General features: G+C 39.5%; 1 protein-coding gene across 1 annotated transcript in view; it reads left to right on the top strand.

The window, feature by feature from the left end:
• The window catches only part of LOC122817693 (long-chain-fatty-acid--CoA ligase ACSBG2-like), a 394,569-nt gene that overhangs the window by 75,951 nt on the left and 296,650 nt on the right, over window positions 1–21,968 (top strand). The window contains exons 2-3 of the mRNA XM_044090763.1: window positions 6,128–6,219; window positions 8,460–8,560. Of these exons, the coding sequence (XP_043946698.1) occupies window positions 6,146–6,219; window positions 8,460–8,560 (175 nt within the window). The 5' untranslated portion in view covers window positions 6,128–6,145. The remainder of the gene's footprint in view (window positions 1–6,127; window positions 6,220–8,459; window positions 8,561–21,968) is intronic.

The raw sequence follows: 21,968 nt of genomic DNA on the forward strand, positions 1-21,968 counted from the left end.
ATTGCTTGCATAACCAGAACACAGCAGTTAATCAGACAAAATAAATGCAGCTGTATTCAGATGAAAGGTAAGCAGCTATCATTTTTGGCATACATTGTAAAAGAACAGATGTGAAAAGTAGTAAATCCTGGTCTGTGTAACAATCTAAATCGGCTGAATGACCGACCTTACTGTACATTGTATTTGTTGCTGTACAGGAATTGGTGCTAATCAAAAACTTTTTGTGCATCCCATGAATATGAAGGTGCAGTAAAGTGAACATGCTGTAGTGTACTGTTTAGCCAGTGTGTGATGCCATAGTGTGTGATGCCATGTGCTTTTCGGACATTGGGTATATTTAATTCCACAGAGGAGCACTTCATTATGCCTTTGTCCAAACATCTCTGCTGTCCTGAATTTTTTTTCCTCAAGTTTGCCCTATACCTCTTTAAGATTTAGAATATCTAAATTGCTGAATTTTCTTCCTTCCATTCAGTGCCTGGCAAGTTTCAGGTTTCTGATACAGAAACTGTCCCTGACTTGCACTGTTATCTTTAATTTTGGATTTCTCCAGAATTCTTAAATTTGAGAAGCATGCTGTTCAGCAGTGCTGCTGTCTAACAGTGCAAAGGTCTTGCTAACTTAGTTCATGCTCCTAAATTTTTCCTGTATTCTGGACAAATCCAGAATGTATTTGTAGTTTTCTCCCCAAGTGATTCTACCACTCCATTGGTAGACTATTACACTATGAAAACCATATAAATGTATTTTTAGGTAACCTGTATAGCTAATCTATCCAGTCATTGTCACAGTACATAACTCATTCAAGTCATGCATTCCTTTAAACCTCATTCCTTCCCTTGTATTCACACAACTTCCAGTTTCTAAAAATCAAATTCCTTTTAATTGCTTTTATATTCGCAACTTGTACAGTTGGTTTAGACTGATTTCCATTTTCTAGTAATCTTTTTGACTGACCTCAACTTGAAGCCCAATGTCGAGGCAATTTTGACTTCTATATTGCAGATCAAAATTCCTTGGTTACATCAGTTTGCTCATCTCATCCTGTATTTTTGACAGACTGTAGGGAATTGGCGTCTACTAATTCACATTCAAACGTTCCCAATTACCTCTGTCCCATCGCACTTCCAACATTTGGAGTCTGCTTGGGGTGTAAACAAGCAAGATCCTAAATTGTGTAGACTTTATTGCACATTTGGGAGCTATACAAATCTATTTCTTTGACTTGCTTATACAGTTTCTGTTCCCAGTCCTTTCTGACTACTTCTGTTTCCTGTAGTTGTGCAGTATTTTGTTTTTATAGAACCTCCTAGTATCCTTTAACAGCTTCTTTTCATGATTCTACTAAATTCTTCCAGTGCAGGTCTTTCACTTAAGATGCTCCATATTCCTTTCTCTTTGCATCTACTTGGATCTACTTGAGAATCCTTCCTTGATCGGGGAAGGCTATCTCTAGCCTGCAGTCAGAATTAATTATTGGCCTCTTCCCAATCCAACTTTCTCTGTTTGCTGCCACTGGCTTGGTTCCTTTGATGTTTTTTTCCTGTAAACTCCAGCATTCTCTTGCCTATTCTCTGCACCCTTAATTGCAGTCATTTCTTGGCAAAAATCGCCTTTATTCCTGTGGTGGCTTAGTCTTTGAATACTTTCTGCTGCTTAACATTCTTTAAGGTTCCTTCTCCTTGAGGATCTGCATTCAAAACCCAGTCTCCATATTTCCTTAGCTTATGCCCATTTCATAACCCCGTTCTGCTTGTGCTGTGTATGGGAATCTTAACTGTGCAGGTCTGAAATACCCCTTCAAATCAGGTAGTCCCAAACCACCTTCTGTTGGAAAGAACTTATCCCACTTGACTCTTGCCCTCTTCCACACTCTAGATAGTCTTTCAGCTCTTAATTTCTGTCCACAACTTTTCCAGTTATACAGATTGGATATTTTTTAAAAGGACTATTCACTTTCGCTGAATCCTATCCATAAAACAGACTTCAGTTTCTCAACTTTTGTATTGTCTTGCTTGCGTCTTCCTACATATCCTTGGCTGCCATAATAGAATCCATTTTAATCCATACCAGGTATTTCACTTTGTCCCCATAAACATGGATATTGCTGAACGAATTCTTGTGGATAGTTTACAGCTATTGTTTCTCTTGTCTCTCAGACTTGGAACGGTCAGTGTTCCACAAAATTATCTGGTACAAAATATTGGCAATTAAAACCAACTTTATTACACCCAACTAAGAATTGTATCCATTATTGAAAGCTGGTCTTTCTACATTAACTCTTACAGCTGCAAGCCTTGCTGGTGACTGCTATCTGTGTTGTATAGAAAGATGAGCTTGTCCCATAACCATTGCAAGTTACACAAGTATACATGGTTTTTAGCTACTGTAATAAAATACTGTCATCCTGTTGGACCATTTTTCAAAATTGTATTGTTGTAGACATACCGCTGTCAAAGGAACAGATTAATCTACAAGTAACGGTACCTTTTACAAAGTAGGTCCTACAATTAAAGTGCAGTGCTTCACCATATGGAAGCAGCATGGGTACAATAAAAAAAAAAAAAAAAAAAAATGCAGTGCTTGGCCTCCCAGAATCTTTCAGTGTGTTCTGGCCCGAGGCTTTCTAATGCACTGCATCACATTAGAGATTAAACTAGAAGCCCGTATAAAACATGCATGCAGTTTTAATAAACTTCAGTGTCTGGCCGTGGAGTTGAGATGTATACCGAAATGCTTTGCAAAATTCGGATTTTCCTTGCATGGTAAAAGTTTGACACTAGTCAATGTGTTCTGCTGAATTTAAATACTGCTGTAGTCTGGATTGTTTAGTCGTAAATTTTAATAGGAGTAAACTTTGCAAAATGTCTGCTTTTAGCCAATTTAATATTTAATATCCCTACTCTTCCTCTCGTGTACAGTTTTCCTTGCGAGGAAAGGAAGTGCTTGAACACCAGAGTTATCTGAACTTGCAGGACAAAGTGTTGCATTTCCTGATTTTTAAATCTGACCTAATGTAGGTATGGTAACTTCCGAATGCTTGTAATTTATAAAATCTGTTGTGGGAACTTGCCCCAGTACAGTATTCGGAAGTTGTCCTCTAGCTTGGTCACTTTTTTTTTTGCAGTCTTTCCTATTCAGCAAGCTGTAGTTCTGATTAGTTTGCCAAGTGTTTTTTGAAACCATTTTTTCAGGCAATGGCTTTACCTACTACTGTGGTGCTATCTGCTCCATTCACTGTCCTCTGGCTCGTTCCACTTCCCTATCCTAGGCAAATGTGTATTTATATAAAAACTTAATGTTGCATCACATGCTTCTATAAGATCCACCGTCCCGTTTTGTTACAGTATTCACTGCTTTCAAGTACAGTTTAAACCTTGATTGCAATTTTCTAGAAACTGCTTTTGTCAGCCACCAGAAAAGCACTTAATGCCTTTCTATGTGTAGGCAGTTCTGACTTGTCTCATGGCTTTCAAGATTCCTTTCCTTAGTTACAGCCATTTGGTCAAACCCAACATTTGTGATGGGGTAATCTATAGGGAAATGGTCTGTCGACACGTTACACTACCAGAATGCAAGCTTCCAGGTACCTCTTCCTTGGCGTATAAAAATACCTATGCAAACCGTTCCAAACAAAAATCTTAAATCTCCTAGACTTTGCATATTTGCAAGCCATACATATGCCCTCCCATTGTTTCCTTGTGAAATGCTTCTCTTCCCTATATTTTCTAATCTGATTGTTATGCACTATTCTATATGCCCTACTAACAGCAGCCTCTGTTTTAGATTTGGCTAAAAACTGATTTCCCCCTATCCCTTTGTTTGCTTACTGATCAGTCACCTGAGAATGATTCCATCCTGTAGCCTGACATCCAGATGTCTTGGCCTCTTCCATTCTGTTCTTTCCCCCCTTTTTTTTTTTTTTTTTTTTTTTTTAGTTGCTCTGCAAGTGATAGAAAAATGCATAAAGCTTAAAAATGGTGTGCACACAACAGTGCAGCAACTAGTGCTACTATAAGGTACAGAAACCTGGGCATTAAAGGCAGAGTAGGTGAAACGAGTTGGAGGTTGTGCTGGGACAAGGTGGTAGGACACACCTTGTGGGACAAACTAGGAAATAAGGACATCAGAGCAGAAGCCATAGTAGCTCCAATTGCAGTAAAAGTCAAAACTGATTACATTGGTTTGGGCAGAAACCCTGGCAAGATGTGGGATACAGGAAGGCAGGAGGAAATGAGGGCTTCAAGCAAAGATGGATCGTGTGTATGAAGACCTGTGATAGTACGGTGTCAAAAGTAGGAGGGTGGCATTGCATCGAGAGGGTAATATCTGACACTAACCCCATGCAGAAAATTGTGTGTGTGTGTGGGGGGGGGGGGGGGGTGATTTAGTATAAAACTATAACAATGCACCAAATTCCTCTTTTATCCAAGAGGGTGTGAGATGCAACTTCTGGGAGGGGCATTAAATGTGCTCCATTGCTGATTTTATTCGTACCTAATTTTTTAAATGAATGCGTACAATTCGTTCCTGCACTAACACATTACATATTGCCACTCTTTTTAACGTGCAGTGCTGTGAACCAGTAGTGATCAAGTGTGACCACAAAATGAGTAATGCATTGACTAGTTTAGAGAGAATATTTAGTAATCAGCAGCAAAAGAAATTGTACCCTAGCAGAACCCATACTATTCATGACTTCCCATACTTATTTTCACCGAATTTCTTCTTTTGACTGGGGAAAGGTAGGCTGGGTGGAAACCCCCTTTCAGCAAAGGCCCACGGAGAAAATCTAGAGAGACTGTGACTGGCATACGTGGTGGTGTGGTGAATCACTTGAACATTCTCTCTAAAATGTCGGCCAGGCCTCGACCCGTCTCTCTCTGAGAAAGCAATAAACATGCGATGGTGAACAAAAATTGACAAGATACATGTGCAGAGTAATTATGAAAGTATATTGGTCATAATTCAGACTGTACAATATTAAAAAGGTCCATCAGAATGTCTACTCTAACAAAGGTTTCACTCTTCCTATTTTATGATAGGACAATGGTAAAGTGAAAGTTCATAATGCAAAATTGAGTACGATACTGTTTGTGGCCAGAGACATAAGTTGGACCATAACCTTGGGTCCAATTCTTTTGGAGCAGGATTACTATACAGCATGGAGCCTCATCGACATTTTTTATTCTCTGAACTTCCTCCTGAACTCTAGGGTAATCCTTGCAAGGGTTCTGAATTCCTATATCAGTTTTCATTAGAAAACTAGTCCTTAGAATGGCTTTCATATAGTAAACTTCCAGCTTTAGTGGAATGCCTAATATGTCTGAGGTCTGCGGGTATTTCGCAGAATTATGAGGAAGCAAACTACCGTAAATTATGAAACTGAACATGGATCACTAACATTGGATGTTTTGGTATAGTATCTGAGCCTAGGGTTCTAGATGAGATGCCAAGTAGTGTAATCCCTTGACCCATGCAATACATGTACTCCTGCCAAAATGCTTTTGACGGCTTAAAAGTTTTAACATTTTCTAGACTCTACCCTCGCCTCTGCAAGATGCCAGACTTTATGTAAAATTACTCTGTCATCATAACCTTTTGGTTTACTGTGTCCTACAAGTGCCTGGCGCTGTTTTTGTACATAATTTAGCTAGTTTTGAGTACTGACTTGCAGCTAGTGGAATAAATTTATTTGTAACCTCTATGAATTCCAGGGGGGGAAGAAAGTTTCATTTCATTGCATGAGTAAAGATAATTGGTTCTTAAGCCTTTATGAAAGGAGACTGTTGTATACATTTGAAAAGTGTATAGAATTTTTAATTCCACTGTTTAGAATTTGTTCTTGCTGCCATTAAAACTGGGTTGTAATTGGCATGTAAAGCTGTTTAGTATAGAAACAGTGCATTGTCCATCTTGTAACTATGCTGGCTCTTTTTTCAGCAAATGTATATATTTTTTTTCTTTAGCTTCCACTCTAGTGTGCATCACTAACTCCTTGTATTGTTTACTATTGGCTAGCCAATGGGCTTGCTTTCTCTTAACTAGTTGCACATGTTTGTTAATGGTGTTCATTTAAGTTTTGCATTTTGTCCTTGGTGAATGTTTACTCTTTATGTATTCATAGTGAAACTCCGAACCAAATATGTCTGTTGCACATCTCCAGCTGCAAGATTCATATCACTATCTATGTGATGGAGTTCAAGACACTGCAGTCAGGTATGTAAATATTGCACTCTTGTAAAAGGGAAATGAGATCCCTTTACCTCTAAGGGAGTTGTCCTAAACTGCAGCTACAAAGTACTGCAATATTGGCATACCAGCAACTTTGTTTTCCTACATGTAGGTAATTTTACTTGTAGTCTGAACAATTGGCTGTCCATAATCCATTATCCCCCTTTTCCCAATTGTCCCCCTACTTGGGGTCTGAATCAATATCCTATCTTTATCCTGTGCAACCTGCATTATCAATATCCTATCTTTATCCTGTGCAACCTGCATTACTGTTTGTTAGCTATCTATATACAGTGGATATAAAAAGTGCACACGCCGGTTAAAAATGCCAGGTTTTTGTGATAAGAGGCCACAATAAATTTCTAAAATTTTTCCACCTTATGTGTATTATAACCTGTACAGTAAACACATCTGTTGGGGGGGGGGTATAAAATATGAAAAACATACAATAAGCTGGTTGCATAAGTGTTCACACCCTTGAGCATACTTTTGTTGAAGCCCCTTTTGATTTAATTGCAGCATTCAGTCTTGGGTACACACCTGCCATCAATTAGACTGATTTAACCTCAAAATTTATCTGTCCTAGTAGGATTTTCCTGACATTTACTCAGTTGACTGCTGCAGCAAAAGCCATGGCTCGCAGAGCTTACAAAGCATCATTGTTGAAAGGTATTGGTCAGGAGAAGGGTACAAAAACATTTAAAGAGTTGGATATACCATGGAATACAGTGAAGACTTCTCAAAGTGGAGAAAATGTGACAACAGTGACTTTGCAAAACTGGAAGTCCCTCCAAAATTGAAAAGGCAAGAATTGGTCTGGGAGACTACCAAGAGACCTACAGCAACACTGAAAGAGCTGCAGGAATTTGTCAAGTACTGGTTGTGTACTACATGTAACAATCTTGCACATTCTCCGTATGTCTGGACTATGGGGTAAGGTTGCAAGACTGAAGCCATTTCTTACACTGAAACTTCCAGGCCCGGCTAAAATTTGCAAAACCATACATAGTCTCCAGAAGCATGTGGAAAAATGTGTTATGGTCTGAGACCAAGGTTGAACTTTCTGGCCACAATGCCAAAAGGTACACTTGGTGCAAAAACATTTCACATACTTCTCTACAGTGAAGCATGCTGTGTCATGCTTTGGTGTTGCTTTTCAACTGGAACTGGGGCTTTAGTAAAGGTGGAAGGAATTATGAACAGTCCCGAATACCAATCACTTTTGGCCCAAAACCATCTGTCTGCTAGAAAGCTGAAGAGGAATTTCACCTTTCAATACAATGACCCAAGCATGCATCCAAATCGACAAGAATGGCTTCACCAGAAGAAAATCAAAATTTTGGAATGGCCCAGGCAGAGCCCAGACCTAAATCCAATAGAAAATCTGTGGGGTGACCTGAAGAAGGCTGTGCACAAGATATGCCCTTGCAGTCTGACAAACTTGGAGTGGGCAGTGGGCAAATTGCCAAGTCAAGTTGTGCCATGCTGAGACTCCTACCTAAGAAGACAATGCTGTATGTAAATCAAAAGGTGCTTCCAACAAAGTATGTTTGAGGGTGTGCACACTTATGCAACCAGCTTTACATTTATCATTTTTATATTTTTTCCCTTAACAGATTTGTTTAGTTTTCAATTGAATTGCACAGGTTATAGGTCACATTAAAGGTGGGAAAAGTTTTTGAAGTGATTTATTGTGATCTCATTTTTTATATCACAAAAACCTGGCATTTTAACAGGGCTGTGTACATTTTCTATATCCACTGTACCCTCTAATTCTGAAGTGCTTTCTAGGTCAGTCAGTCATAGCCTGCATATGGTCTCAGTTCTTGGAGTTGATTGTGTTTGGCAAGAGGATGGATTAAAATCTGGCAATGTCTAAGTTAACCTATTGTCTATTGTGTTTCAGGAATACAAATGCTTCTCCTGTCTTCAGTTTTTAAAGTTGCATTTCAGATTACAGCAGTGGTGTAAACCTCAAAAGTGAATATTGAAAGACATTTCTACGGCTGTATAAGTTTTTTTTTTTTTTTTTTTTTTTTTTTTCAGATTAAACGTTTTGTTTTGTATGGGAGCCATAAACTTGGTAGCAAAGCTTCTTTAGAGATGTCACCATTAAACATTTAAGGAATATGATGAGACCTTTTAGGGAGTGCATATATAATGTAGGGTAACCAGGGGGAAAAAGTTGCTTTGCCTACTTATTCTTTCTTCCTCTCTTGCTTTAGTGTTGAGTCTAGCTGTGTAGAAGAAGTAAATAAGGAAATTAATTCCAATCGCTCAGGTGAAGTGCCTCTTGAGAGTGAATCAGTGCCTCTCCAAATAAATGGTGAGTGTTTTCAGAACTTGCATATTTTAAAGTTAGAGCATGACTTTATATACTGCGTGCTTTGAAACTCTGTAAGAACTTGCTGTATGTGTGACTTCACCCCCCCCACCAACTGGTGCCATGCAGGTCTAGAGACCCATTTAGTTAAAACCACAACGAGTAAATTTTATAATGGTCAGGCAGATGTGTTTATCAGATACTTTCCTGTAGAGGAGTTGCTATTCATTGTCTTAGTGAAGCACACAAAACCCAGCTGAAATCTGTACCCTAAGGGAGGGTGTCTCATTTGATCCGGATTTGCTGTTTTTTAATAGTGTTGTATTGAAGCAACTAAGTAGTCCCTGTTGTCAGGGTAGAGCCTCTGTGTAGATGCTTCCTTCCCAACCCTTCTGATACTTCAAGTATTTCTGCCATTCTGAGCTTGCATGAATTGCTGAGAATGAGTTGGTTCTCCATTGACTTGCATTTAAAGTCCCATTCTCTATCACTCCCAGATTATCTCCCTTTGAAAGTGGTGTCTGACCTCAGAAGAAAGTCATTCTACCACCCCAGACAAGCAAGAATCAAAGTTAATCCTCTTGCTTACTAATGTAGTTTTGGACCTCTAGTCCAGTATACCTGCAAGTGTCAGTCACTGCTTTCTTACATGTTGAAAACGGCCAACTCTGGTCAGCAAATGCATACCAGAGTTTGTAGTAACAGATGAGCACTGTGAACTTTACCAACAAATCCAGGCATTCTAGAAGGCACTGATCTACTTTTTCCTTATGGCCACCTCAGGCAGTTGTGGCAATGACACTGTTTCTCTACAGTAAATGTGCAGGTGTTTGGGCTACCACTTGGGGTGGGGGTTGGCTGTCCAGTGGCAGATCTCAAGCTTATACTTAAGTCATGATTACAGTTTTAATTGGATTACAAATATTCCTATATATTGTTAAAGCTCAGGCCTAGACAACCTTGGACGACACGAGAAATGGCTTTAGCAGTGTTCGTCTGTGTAGTCTTCTCTCTTGGCCTCTACTTCATATTGATTGTAAATCTGAGTGGATATTATGCTACTTGTATATATTGTGCTCCATTTAAGACATGCTGTCAGGCAGGTATTGAGCCAACCCATTCTCTGGCTAACAGCAGTTCCCCAGGGCTTGGAATAAATTATGAATGTTTGAAGAACCTTTCCAGCACAAGTAGTGTTTTGCATACCTGTTTTGTTGAAAGCATTTTGTGCATGCAAAATGAGTCTTAAGTATAGCAGTTGAGCACAAGTGCTGCATGTGATCTGCTTTTTCAGCTCTGTATGCTTGAATGAGACAAGGCAGCTCCCACAACGGGCATGAACCACCTATGATGTCTTTAGAGAGATACTGTTTTTCATGCATAATGGGTTTGACTTGCTGTGAATATTGAAGTTGTGCCTTTTCTAATGAACTAGCTGTAAAACATACTTGGTTTGTTCTGAATCCTGAAATGTAACTCTTGAAATTGTATCCTACCAATCCTAATTAAGCTTTCCAGAATGGTTTTATAATTTTCCTTATGGAATTGTCTGGATTGGTTCTATATTGACTGGATTTAGATATTCCTTTTCTAATCTGTCCTAATTTTCAGACTGTTTCTTGCCAGTTTCACTTGTTCATCAGCCTGATGCTCATTCTATCCAATTCAGGGTGCAAGGAAGTGGGACCCTTTTCTAACATTCTAGATCATTTCTGGGATTCCTCTGGAAACCATCTCCAGCTGTATGGTTAACAGTTCTGTACATTTAAGTACAGAGCTGGCTTAATTATAACTAATATTGCAGGGAGAGTCTTGTTTGCAAGACAGTTTCTCAAATGTAAGTTTACAAGATATCTTTTTTTAGTTCCTCAGTATTTCCTAGTTCATCAAAAAATTGTCTGGATCTGTGGTATTTGCATTCATGTCAGTCACCAACATTTAAGGGTATGTATTTTACTCCCCCCCCTCAGTTGTACTTGCTCCATTGTACATATGCATGTAACAGATCTCTGTAGTTTCTAATGCATTCGCACCATTCTTGCACCCCCTTATCCAGCCTTTTTTTTACTGTACGAAGCCTGTTTTAGGGATCCTGTTTTGTTTTCTAGAATCTGTCCAACATTCTTTCTGCAAATTTATTTCCCATTTCCTTCTGAAGTATGCATTCCATTATTTGTAGGTTCTGCATATGGCTGTGTGGACCCTAATTATGTAACTACTTTTTCTTCTGTATTTTGAGGAGGACATGGTTTTCTAATTGGATATGTCCTTGTCATCCTGCCACTTCTAGTTCTGTGTCCCACTTGCTTCCTGAGCACCAAAACAAACTGTTCAGTGCATTTTCTTATAGTTGGGCTCCTTGCAATGGTTGTGCTCCTTGGAACACAAGATCACGTGGGATTGGCATTTGCTTAATTTCTAATCATGTAAAGAATGTCTTGCCGGAATGAACTTTGCAAAATTATACTGTTGCAAAAGTATGACAGCTGCACATAGTGATGCTTTACCATGGTATCTAGCCAGTTTCACAGCAGTCTCTGAAAGAATAGTGTGGAGAGTGTTGAAACAAGCTGGATTTCTTGGGACTTCTTTTGGCTTTTCCCAGTTAGGGGTCACCACAGCAGAACTCCAGTTTGTTAATGATGGCAGTAGATTTTTACATACAAAGTTGCCAACCCAGATGCACAACCTTCATCGAAGGTATGCCCATTCACGCACGTCACCACACAGAAGATGCTTTAGCTGAGAATCGAACAGGACCATGTCTTAGTGTGAGGCGACAATGCTACCGCAGCACCACCACTGCAGACTTTCTCTGTCTCATTCAGTCTTTAGAAAAATGTTTTAGAGCCAATTGCAAAGCTATTTGGATTATTTGGAGAGTGGTCACATGTTAAGCTGTTAACAGTTTTGTGCTTTTTTTTTTTTTCTTTTTTTTAAAGAAATGATGCCACAGGAATGGTTTTAGTGAAAATTGTATACTTGGAATTTGAAGATATTAAGGTATAATTTTAAGCTGGATTTCTTGGAACAATAGATGTAATTTGTCAGTTTTGTTCTACTTGCTGCAAATGCAACTTATTCCATCTAAGGCTGTCTGGATCCTAGTGTTTCTATAAAAGATGGGTATGGAGTGATTTGTTTTTACTGTGAAACATGGAATGAGAAAACTGACTACATCAAGCACAAATGCCTGAAAAGCGAGGGTGAAGACTCCAAAGTACTTTTTGTAGGGACAAGTCCCCCACAACCCTGAACGTGTACAGGTGGTCCTCTGGTTACAGACATCTGACACGAGGACAACCCATAGATAATGGGCTGCCTTAATGTCTGATATGAAAATGGCCTTACAGTTGCCCAGATATTACCTTGAAAATGAAGAATTATGTTTTACTTTTCCCCATTTGTGAAGCTGCTGGCACATTTTATTAGAGCAGTTACTTCCATCTTCACCGAAAAAAAGATCTCAGATTGGTTAAGAGATTGCTGTGTTGGTAATCTGGTTAAGACCACTCTTGCAAGTACAGTATTGAAGCAGATACTGTACAGTTGAATGGGCAAATGACATTGCAGCTCAGTAGGGTCTAGGTGATGGGTCTGGCAGAGGTCTGAAAGTTCAGGAAAGTGGAAAACTCATTTCTGTACCATAGGCACCCCCCACAAATGAAGTGAAGCTTTAGGTAAGTTTTCTATACATTTTGTATGGAATGTACTACTGTAGTGTAGTAACAGTTACTGTACTGTTTTATTGTACTTGCAGTATTACTACAGTAGACTGTATAGAAACACTTCCAAATAAAATCTTTGTTTTTTATATGCAAAGAAAAGTAAAAATATTAGACTGAGGTAAACATTTAACTAAGTGAAAATTTAATAACCATATGCACTTTCAGCTTTCATACAAATTTGACTTTAGGACCCACTAAAAAAAATCCAGGCAGTTCCAGGCAGTTCCCAGGTTAAAGAAGAGATGAAGTCCATGGTCATCCCACACTAAGGGGAAAAGTTTTTTCCAAAACAAAGCAGTCACAACTAGTGCCCACTTTTATTTTTGTAGCAGTCACTGGCATTTTGATTTTTGTCTTCACTGCCACCTAACATTCTGGGCAGGTGGGGTGGTCTACTATAAATCTGTAGAGAAGACTATTTAAAATGCTTACCTGTCTCTCTGGCTGTACATTTTGAAGGGGTTTCTTGAAGTTCTGTGCAGAGTCCTGCTTGATTTCAGTTGGAAGACTGCACTTGTGGTTGATTTTTTTTTTTTTAAGGTAGCATATTAGTTGCAAATCATTTGAACTCCAGTATGCATGTCTTTATTCACTGTGATACCAGTTGTGTTCCAGAAAAGGGCAGTGATCTCTGAAATCCCTTTCCACCTCATATTTGCAGGCAAGAGTCTCTGCGAGATGCAGATGGGGAACTTGTAGGTAGGAAGTCCTCTGCAGAGGTTGCCATAACAGTTAATGCGTTAACAAGTGGTCTTCATTGTTGCAGAATTGCAGTCTAAAATTGATAAGAATACTGTGAAGTCCTCACTGAAATCAGTTACACGCAAATGTGATCTGGAAGAGTGGTAAGACTGACATACTTGCTGTCACTTCATGACATTGTGCTGTCTTGGAATGGGATGTTGCCATTTTCTGTATGAAATAACCTTTTGCCACTCTGGTAGGCCACTTGTAATAACTAGAGCCTTGTTTGGGGTAGTTGGCAGAAATAACTCTGCCTTATTGCACCTAAAGGGTATATCCCTATGCACTTTTCCAGAAAAATGGTACATTAAAGCTTTGCAGGTGGAAGAAATTTACAAGACTGAGGGTTCTAGAAAGCTTATGGAAACCAAGACTAACACATTACAGGTATTGAGGCAAGTCCACTTCAGAAGAAGGCACTTCATTTGCTGTATCCTTTTTTTTTTTTTTTTTTTTCATTAATTTTATATAAGGGGTACCCATTCCTACAAAATCTGGAGGAAGATAAATTGGTTATTCTCCAACAGCTGATGGAAACTGTCTACAAGCTGGATAGGCAACAGACCCCCAACTCTTTCCTGAATTCCTGCAGCAATTATTTTGTGAGGTGACCTCCTGTATATTGGCCAGTCCTTGGGAGGGGCTGCAGTGAAACGCTGAGATTCATCTTATTGCAACACTCTTTTTGCAGCCCTTTGTGGGTCTAACACTTCTGGCTGTTCCTTATCAGAGCAGTTGATATGCATAATGATGCCCTGTAGTTCTCATCTACTTATGTGGGTAGGTACAAAGAGGCTTGGGGAAATTTAATTATGCTGCCAAGTTACTCCTAGCTGTAATGTCCTGGTTTTTCACAGAGCTTTTGCTGTTGGGCGGAGGAGTGAAATCTGGGCATTATTTCAGTTTTCTCCTGCTGAAAATGTAGCACAACTGAACATGCATTTAATGCAGTTTACAAAACAATGGAACAAAGGCATAGTCCTGAAACTGTTTTGAAGGGTGAAGGAGGATGAAATTATGCGGTAAGTAGATCAGGTGTCTGTGTGTGTGTGTCTGTCTGTGTGTGTGTGTCTGTGTGTGTGTGTCTGTGTGTGTGTGTCTGTGTGTGTGTGTCTGTGTGTGTGTGTCTGTGTGTGTGTGTGTCTGTGTGTGTGTGTCTGTGTGTGTGTGTCTGTGTGTGTGTGTCTGTGTGTGTGTGTCTGTGTGTGTGTGTCTGTGTGTGTGTGTCTGTGTGTGTGTGTGTGTGTGTGTGTCTGTGTGTGTGTGTCTGTGTGTGTGTGTCTGTGTGTGTGTGTGTGTGTGTGTGTGTGTCTGTGTGTGTGTGTCTGTGTGTGTGTCTGTGTGTGTCTGTGTGTGTCTGTGTGTGTCTGTGTGTGTCTGTGTGTGTCTGTGTGTGTCTGTGTGTGTCTGTGTGTGTCTGTGTGTGTCTGTGTGTGTCTGTGTGTGTCTGTGTGTGTGTGTGTGTCTGTGTGTGTCTGTGTGTGTGTCTGTGTGTGTCTGTGTGTGTCTGTGTGTGTGTCTGTGTGTGTCTGTGTGTGTGTGTCTGTGTGTGTGTGTCTGTGTGTGTCTGTGTGTGTCTGTGTGTGTGTCTGTGTGTGTCTGTGTGTGTCTGTGTGTGTCTGTGTGTGTGTCTGTGTGTGTCTGTGTGTGTCTGTGTGTGTGTCTGTGTGTGTGTGTGTGTGTGTGTGTGTGTCTGTGTGTGTCTGTGTGTGTCTGTGTGTGTCTGTGTGTGTCTGTGTGTGTCTGTGTGTGTCTCTGTGTGTCTCTGTGTGTCTCTGTGTGTGTGTGTCTCTGTGTCAAAAAAATGGAGATGTTCCAAAATATTCTGAACAGTAGTTTGGTATGCACAGCTAACACATCTGCTTAAATGTGTGAACGCCAATACAGAAATGGGAGTAACTACAAATGGAATAAAACATTAATGCCAATTTTAAAACTTTAGCTGCAGCTTCTGCGCAGGGTCTATATTAGATCAGCGAACATTGATCGACCTTATGTAAGCGAAAGCTTACAATCTTGAACTGTCTATCAGTGATTTTTTTTTTCCTAGGGAAAATCGCTGATCCAAAACACACAACACAAGCACACCAAACCGAAATCCACACGCATACACCTAACCCTACTTAACCCTAACCCTAAGGTCTGTCACTATCGCACTCTCACCTGCTCTCTTAACTCTCCTAACCCACCCTAACACTCTCATCCACACAATCGCACACTTACCTGAATCTGACCTGTAACTTTCCACCACAGCACTGAAAATACCGAAGCAACAAACGGATGACCAAATTCTTTGCCTAGGAAAAAAAATTGGGTTTCTTTTGCTTTGACCTTTTAACGAATGTTCAAAATATCGATCAATCAGCGTTCGCTTGGTTATCTTTGTGCATACAGCTGCATGTTGGCCAGCACTGCACAAACTTGAAAGTAGGGCTGTGTAAAATAGTAAACACCTTGGGCAAAACTGAATGTGAATGCAGTTGGTGTCTTGTTAACAGTTGAAGCCTGGGTGGTGTGGCAAGTCTCAAACTAGTGTTCAAGAAGTTCCAGCTGTACTCTCGCTGTTTAATCTGACATGCTGAGTAGTGAAATTTCTGAGGAAAAGCATCAAAGGATTCTCTGTCTTGACAGTTCTAGCTAGGAAATAAATTCTACCAAAGAGCAATTTTCTAAGTGATGACTATTTCAGTGTATACAGACCAAAAGCTGAGCACCTGACTAACAAAGGCAGCATCACCCAATCTGTTTATGGCGCCACCAAACTAATAGACCTAATCTGCAGATCCCCTAAAGAATCTGACAGGCTTGTACAGTTCAGCTCTACCCTGATTTACAGAGCAAGATGTTTTGCCAAGTTAGATTAAATGTAATCCCTAACTGTTTATAGGCATATTCCACTTCCCTAACCTGTGAAAAATGGTGAAGATAACCAGTCTTAACAGCTTATTTGTTTTGCTCAAAGACCTCCCTTACCCAAATGCAAGCTTGCATTCCTCTTAACATTTGTAAGCATACATTTGTCTGACCTTATATATGTTGTTTTACATGAAACATTTAAGTGTTCATAATTAATTTAATGATTCATATCAACCTTTGCGCCATATCCAAAAACTAGCTCAGAACATTATCATTCCCTGGCACCGTTGATATGTATTGAGGTTGCATGCTTTACAAGTCAGGGTTGCCACAAGCTGCATATTCAATAAAAAAAAAAAAAAAAAAAAAAAAAAAAACCCGAGCCCTCAGATGGATTAAATGGCTGCAGCCATGTGTTTGCCACTTACTCAAATAGAAGCCAATTATTATGAGATGTGCGCAAGGCAGGAATGTCAGGGAGGCCATTTTATTTCTTGCATAGCACAACAGACTGCATATCTATATCCAGCCCTTATGATTCAACATACCCACATCATAACAGCTTTTTCATTTCACAATTCCTCTGGGCTGCCTTACAATATGCCAAGGAGCCATTGCCAGGTTTAGTCCCTGGCAACAATCCCTTGGGGCTGTCTCAGCTGTGGAAGGTCCAGCTGAGAGTCCTATGACCCCCCCCCCCCCACACACACACTTACCTTGGCCTCCCTTACCTTTCCTGTCTTCTAGATTACATGACTGACAATCTAGCATAACCTGACTTTCTTACCCAGAGGAGAAGGTGAAAGCAGTGGGCAAAAACGGGAAATTCCTTCATGACCCTTAGTGTGATAATCTTTGTAGGTCACCAGGTTCCTGAAGTACCTTACCTTGTCCTAAGCTGACAAGTACACCCCTGCTTGTACGAGGGGGTGGGTAGGATGGGACAAGCTGCCAAGGTAGAGGTTGAAAAGACTTTATTTGCTCTGTTCCCAGCCCTTTCAATCCTTCCCCTGGACAGCCCAGCCCACTTCAGCCCTCCTACCTATTCTGACCCTACCTGTTCACCCCCTCCCCCGAGTCCGCGCTGACCTGCCTCAGACAAATGACTGCTTGCTGCGATTGGCTTGCCAGCCATTGTTCTCTCTAAATTGGGGGAATGATCACCCTCACACTGTCAGAATTTTGCCACCCTAAACGCTTGCTGTAGGTCTAGTACATCATTCTAGGTTTTTGTATCCAATATCCAGTTTTATTTACCAGTGCGCAATTTGTTTCTGGCAGGCTATAGGTATTTCTTTGCCTTATTGTCCTTGCTGTCATCTTTTAGTAACCCATGTTCTAAATTCTAAACTTCATGTTTTACCTTTTTAGCTTTGCTTTCAGAGAAACATTGCTATGAATACAGTTCCAAATTCAAAGCTGTTATAACAAAAACGCCTTATAGGTTTGGTCAGTTACAAAATTGTTTTAACTCCAGATATAGCTTGGGCATAGGGGTAAGACTTGGATCTCACCAGATATAGCTTAGGCATAGGGTAAGGCTTGGATATCATTGTGCTACTGTGAATTTGCCAGCATAATTACAAGAATTGTGTGGTGTTGGAACATTTAATGATTAAAGAAATGTGTATTTAAACATCCCCAGTTTGAGAAGATATTTTAACTTTAAGGCTCACTGGGTAGCAGCAGCACATCACTGCTCATTTGAATGGATTAATATTGGTGATTTTGCAAGCAGTGTAAGATGGCAGACTAATCCTATTGGAACAGTCACAGGAAGCAGCAGGTGGTTTTGTTTCTTCAGAAGGCACTTGGACCCACTACCAAATGGGAGTGATTCTTTTCCTCCACATCCAGCAGCAGTAACATTTGAACCGTGGTTTAGGAGATCTACCAGTAAATGTAAACTATTTGAAAATGCATATGAAGTAGTAACAATTGTATTTAAGCAGAAGGACAGCAGTATTGCAACTACAAGAAAGGTAGATGGCAGTAAAAGGTGAAGAGACTTGGTATTCTTTTTGACCTTTCTCTGTGTTCTTGTTCGATGGTTAAGGTCTGGTTTTGAACTGACTAATGAAAATTTGGCAGTCTTACATTTGGGACTTTAAACTGTTTTACTGTGTTTACACCTATGTGAGATTTTTCAATTGGTGAGTAAGTTGCACTTGATGCTGAATTTTAGTGCTAAATTTAATAACAGTAGTGCAGATCCTGCAGTTCTGAATAAGTCCAAGGGTGGGTGTAAAAGGTTTTATACCCGCTTTTGTTAATGAATGTATTGAACAATTTTCTGCAGTATTTAATTTTGCAGCTGAGCATGTTTTTAATAACTATGGTTTGATAAATGTATTAATTATATTTTGACAAAAGCTGGTTAGCTTAAAAGATTTATGCAATAACATTTTTAAGCCAGTTTAGAAGTTATCCATTGCAATCAGTACATGTTACTTGCATTTGGATCAATTTAAAAGGTGTATAATCTTGTACTGTACAAGAAGTTATTGGAGAACTAAGGTTGGGATATTTTTAGTAGGAAAGATGTTTAAAGGAAATTTGGTGTTTAAGGTTGTATTGCTCCTTTTGCTGTTTACCTAAAATGCATAAAAATTTAACTGATGCACCTAGCAGTCTTATTCGGCATGTAGATAGTTTACATAATGAGTCCTTTTTACAGATTAATTTCTTTTAAATTTTAGGTCTCCAGTGGACCAGTCTTGTTTTAATACTTGCTTAGGGTTTGTACATCTATACGGTGTACAAGCTTATTTTTAGGTGATGGTCCTGTTTTAGGTGATGGTCCTGTTCTAATTTATATTGTGGTGCATTTTTGTCTCCAATAAATTTCACAAATTCAAGATGCAGCTCTGGGGGCTCCATTTACTACCAAGTATGCCCATCTAGTTATGGGATTGAGTTTATATGGGCATAATTTTGTGAATAAATGTTAATTGCTTTAGATATTAATTTGTAATGGGGGTGGTGGTCAGACTTTTTAATTGAGCTCAAACTATTTTTATTACTAGGGGAAGGCTTGGTGATGGATATTTTTCAAATAAGTATGTAGGACACAAACTTGATAGGAATTTAAATGTTGAGCGGATTAAAAAATGCTTTGTAATTACTGAAATTGGTTAACCTGCTTGGATATTGACAATTTTTTTTTTTCAGCAGCTTAATTCCCCTTTAATATCTTGGACATGGCTATAGGTTAGATGTTCTTGTGCGTAACGCTACCTGAAGGAATATAATTTAGTGAATTTTTTTGGTTGCAACCTTTCCTTGCAAGTGTTGTAGTATCTGTATTCTTTTTGGAGAATGATCTATGGTTTAATTCTAGTAAACTTTTCATGTACTACAGAGGGCATTATTGATGCCCTTGTAATTTTGGTAGTGAGAGTTGAGCTTTTAAATGTAGGCTATAGGAACATATCTTGGATACAAAATGAGCCCTATATCCATATATATTTTTTTAAGCAATATTAGCTGTATAATGTTACAAGGTACGTTTAGAAAGTGGTGGCTTAAATTTACTGAGGGCAATTTACTTTAAGGATAAATTTATATAGATCATATATATTTTGAAATGTGGTACTTTATTACCTTATCGTTTTTAAATGTGGAATGAAATTGGAAGTATGATTTTAACTTGTTAAAAGCTTTTGTGTAGAAGCGGCTATTTTGATTCTTGTTTTGTTACTCAAACTTGTGCCAAGGCACGAATCTATTGAAGTTGACTGTCTGCAGCCCAATTTTTATTTTATTTTCCTCAATAGTTCTAGCCCCATCTTAGTGGCCTGTGCCACAGTTAACACTGCTATGCTGTTGCATTATTCTCAGATTGGCCTGCCTCCGGAGTTCGTAGTGTCGAGCTTCTGTTGCATTTAAACTTGTGCTAGTCTGTATTGCTTCTCAATAGGATTGTGTCCATCTGAGGAAGAGAACTGTATTAGTTGCAGTGAAACAGATGTAACATAGGACTTCCATGTTGAGTGTTTGTTGTGCTTTTGGTTTGGGAAGTGACATGCTCACATCTTGTTATGCTTGTTGAGCCCAACTATGGTATCAAGCTTAAGGCTGAACTTTTTTTTTCTTTTACTACACAACACTAGAAGATTCATGCCTGGTCTGACTGCCATGGCGTCAGCTAGATCCCCTGCTGCTCTGTGGTATTGTGGGAAGCACCTGAAAGGGCATATGAGTTGGGAAGTCATTTGAGTCTGAATGCCTTCCTCAGCATGAGGGAACCAGTGTCTACAAAGCACTCTTGTAGCCCTGAACCTTGAGTCTGTTACTGTTGCTGCCTCTGGTGTATCCCTTTTGAGACCCTTAATCTCTTGTGTAATGTCACCTCTCATAAGAGGTCTGCCTTGCCATAATTTGATTTTGGAGCCTCCATGCATCTTGGACTCAACTAGCTGAATTCTGCTTTGCCAAGGGGAGGTCAGTCTCATGTTTGTGGTGACTAGTGTCTGGTGATAGGTTTGTGGTCCCTAGCTGTGACAAGTTCTCAAAGGCGGTTTCTATTTTAAAATGTTGCTAAACTGACTAAGCCTTAACATCCATCTGTTTGCTTTGGGTGGGCCCTCTTCCCTATCCACCTCATAAGCTTTCAGAATTCCTTTAGGCTGTGTCAACACTTTATGGAATTTTTCTAAGTAGGTTGCATCTGATTTTTCCATGATTTTAGGCCTGGATATTAAACTAAAAAACTACTTTCTCTGATCCTACCCGAACATAAGCAGTTGACCATGTTCTGGAAGGTGTCTTGGTTTAGTCCCACTCCTTGGTCTAGGAAGCCAGACTAATTTTACAGGGTTCATGACTTGCCTTCAGTACCTTGTGCTGTCCACTCATCTTAACAAGTGGAAGGCTACTGTTTTGACCAGGAATCCTCCTTCCATGAGTAGACTTCCCAGCTGGTTTGGGAAGAAATTGTGTACAGCCTGGTGTCCTGACCTTCAGTGCACTTAACTCCAAATGCACACACTGCCTGAGTCGTGTTCAGGGCCAGTCAAGGTTTGCCATGGCCATTCTATGCTGCCAACTCCAGTGTTTTCTGGGGGCTCTCAGTAGTAATTACTGCAACAGTGAATACTTTGAGCACACTAAGTTGAGTTTACCTCTTGTACATGTGCATATATTCTCATGGTGGTTCTAGTTCCCTCCCTGCATCCCCTATTTTTTTTATTGCTTTGGCATCTTTAAGTTGGAGTAGGTAATATAGTTACTAAACCTACCTTTCCTCTGTATTTTTATCACATTCTCCCATTTTCTATGTTTACTTAGAACATGGGTCAGCTTTGAGGCCCTTTGTGAAATTTCCTGGATACTAGTTCCACAATATCTGTACATGCTGTTGCCAACGTGGCCAACAAATGCAAGCGGTATGAAGTTTTGTCTGGTATTGTCCCTCTTGTGTTAACTATGTCTGTGTAAGAGGGAGTCTGACCTGAAAGGGCTAGGAGCTAGGTACAGGGCTCTTGAAAGTTTGACAGCAGTCCGTCTTTGCATGCAAGACTCCTGGCTGCATTAGTGAATGCACTCTGTAGTTATGACAAGTTTTAACTAAATTTGTATTGTAGATAATGCCTCAAAGTCTGAGAGAAACTTAAAGTCCATCTTAAAAATTATTTTTCACGTATTCTACCTTTTTGTTCTAATAGTGCTGTTGGTGCACAATTTGTCAAAGCACATTTGTCTTGGTAGCAGTGCATCTTAAATTATTTCTTTAAAGATTCATTAGCAAAGTATATGTAGTGCTATAAACTGTTCTAGTTAACAGTTTAGTGCAATAATCAAAGATTCACTGACTGGGTTTTTTTAAACTGTCAGTTCAAGAAAACTTGCACTGATTTCTTCCCCATGATTCTTTCCAGATCATCATGGACCCTAGACTTTTGTGTCCAGTTGTACTTTAGTATGTTTAAGTAATAAGCAAATCTTTAATCTGGTTATTTCCTTGTGTGAGTTTTCCTTGTGCTTTTAAGCTAATTTGTGAACCGGTTGCTTTTTGTTGCATGCATTGTCAATTTGTTTTTTTAATTTTCCAAATAAAAGCAAACTACACAGCACACCACCAA

This window comes from Protopterus annectens, chromosome 13.part0 (genome assembly GCF_019279795.1).
Source record: "Protopterus annectens isolate FY-2018-M chromosome 13.part0, PAN1.0, whole genome shotgun sequence".
Classification (NCBI taxonomy): Eukaryota; Metazoa; Chordata; order Ceratodontiformes; family Protopteridae; genus Protopterus; species Protopterus annectens.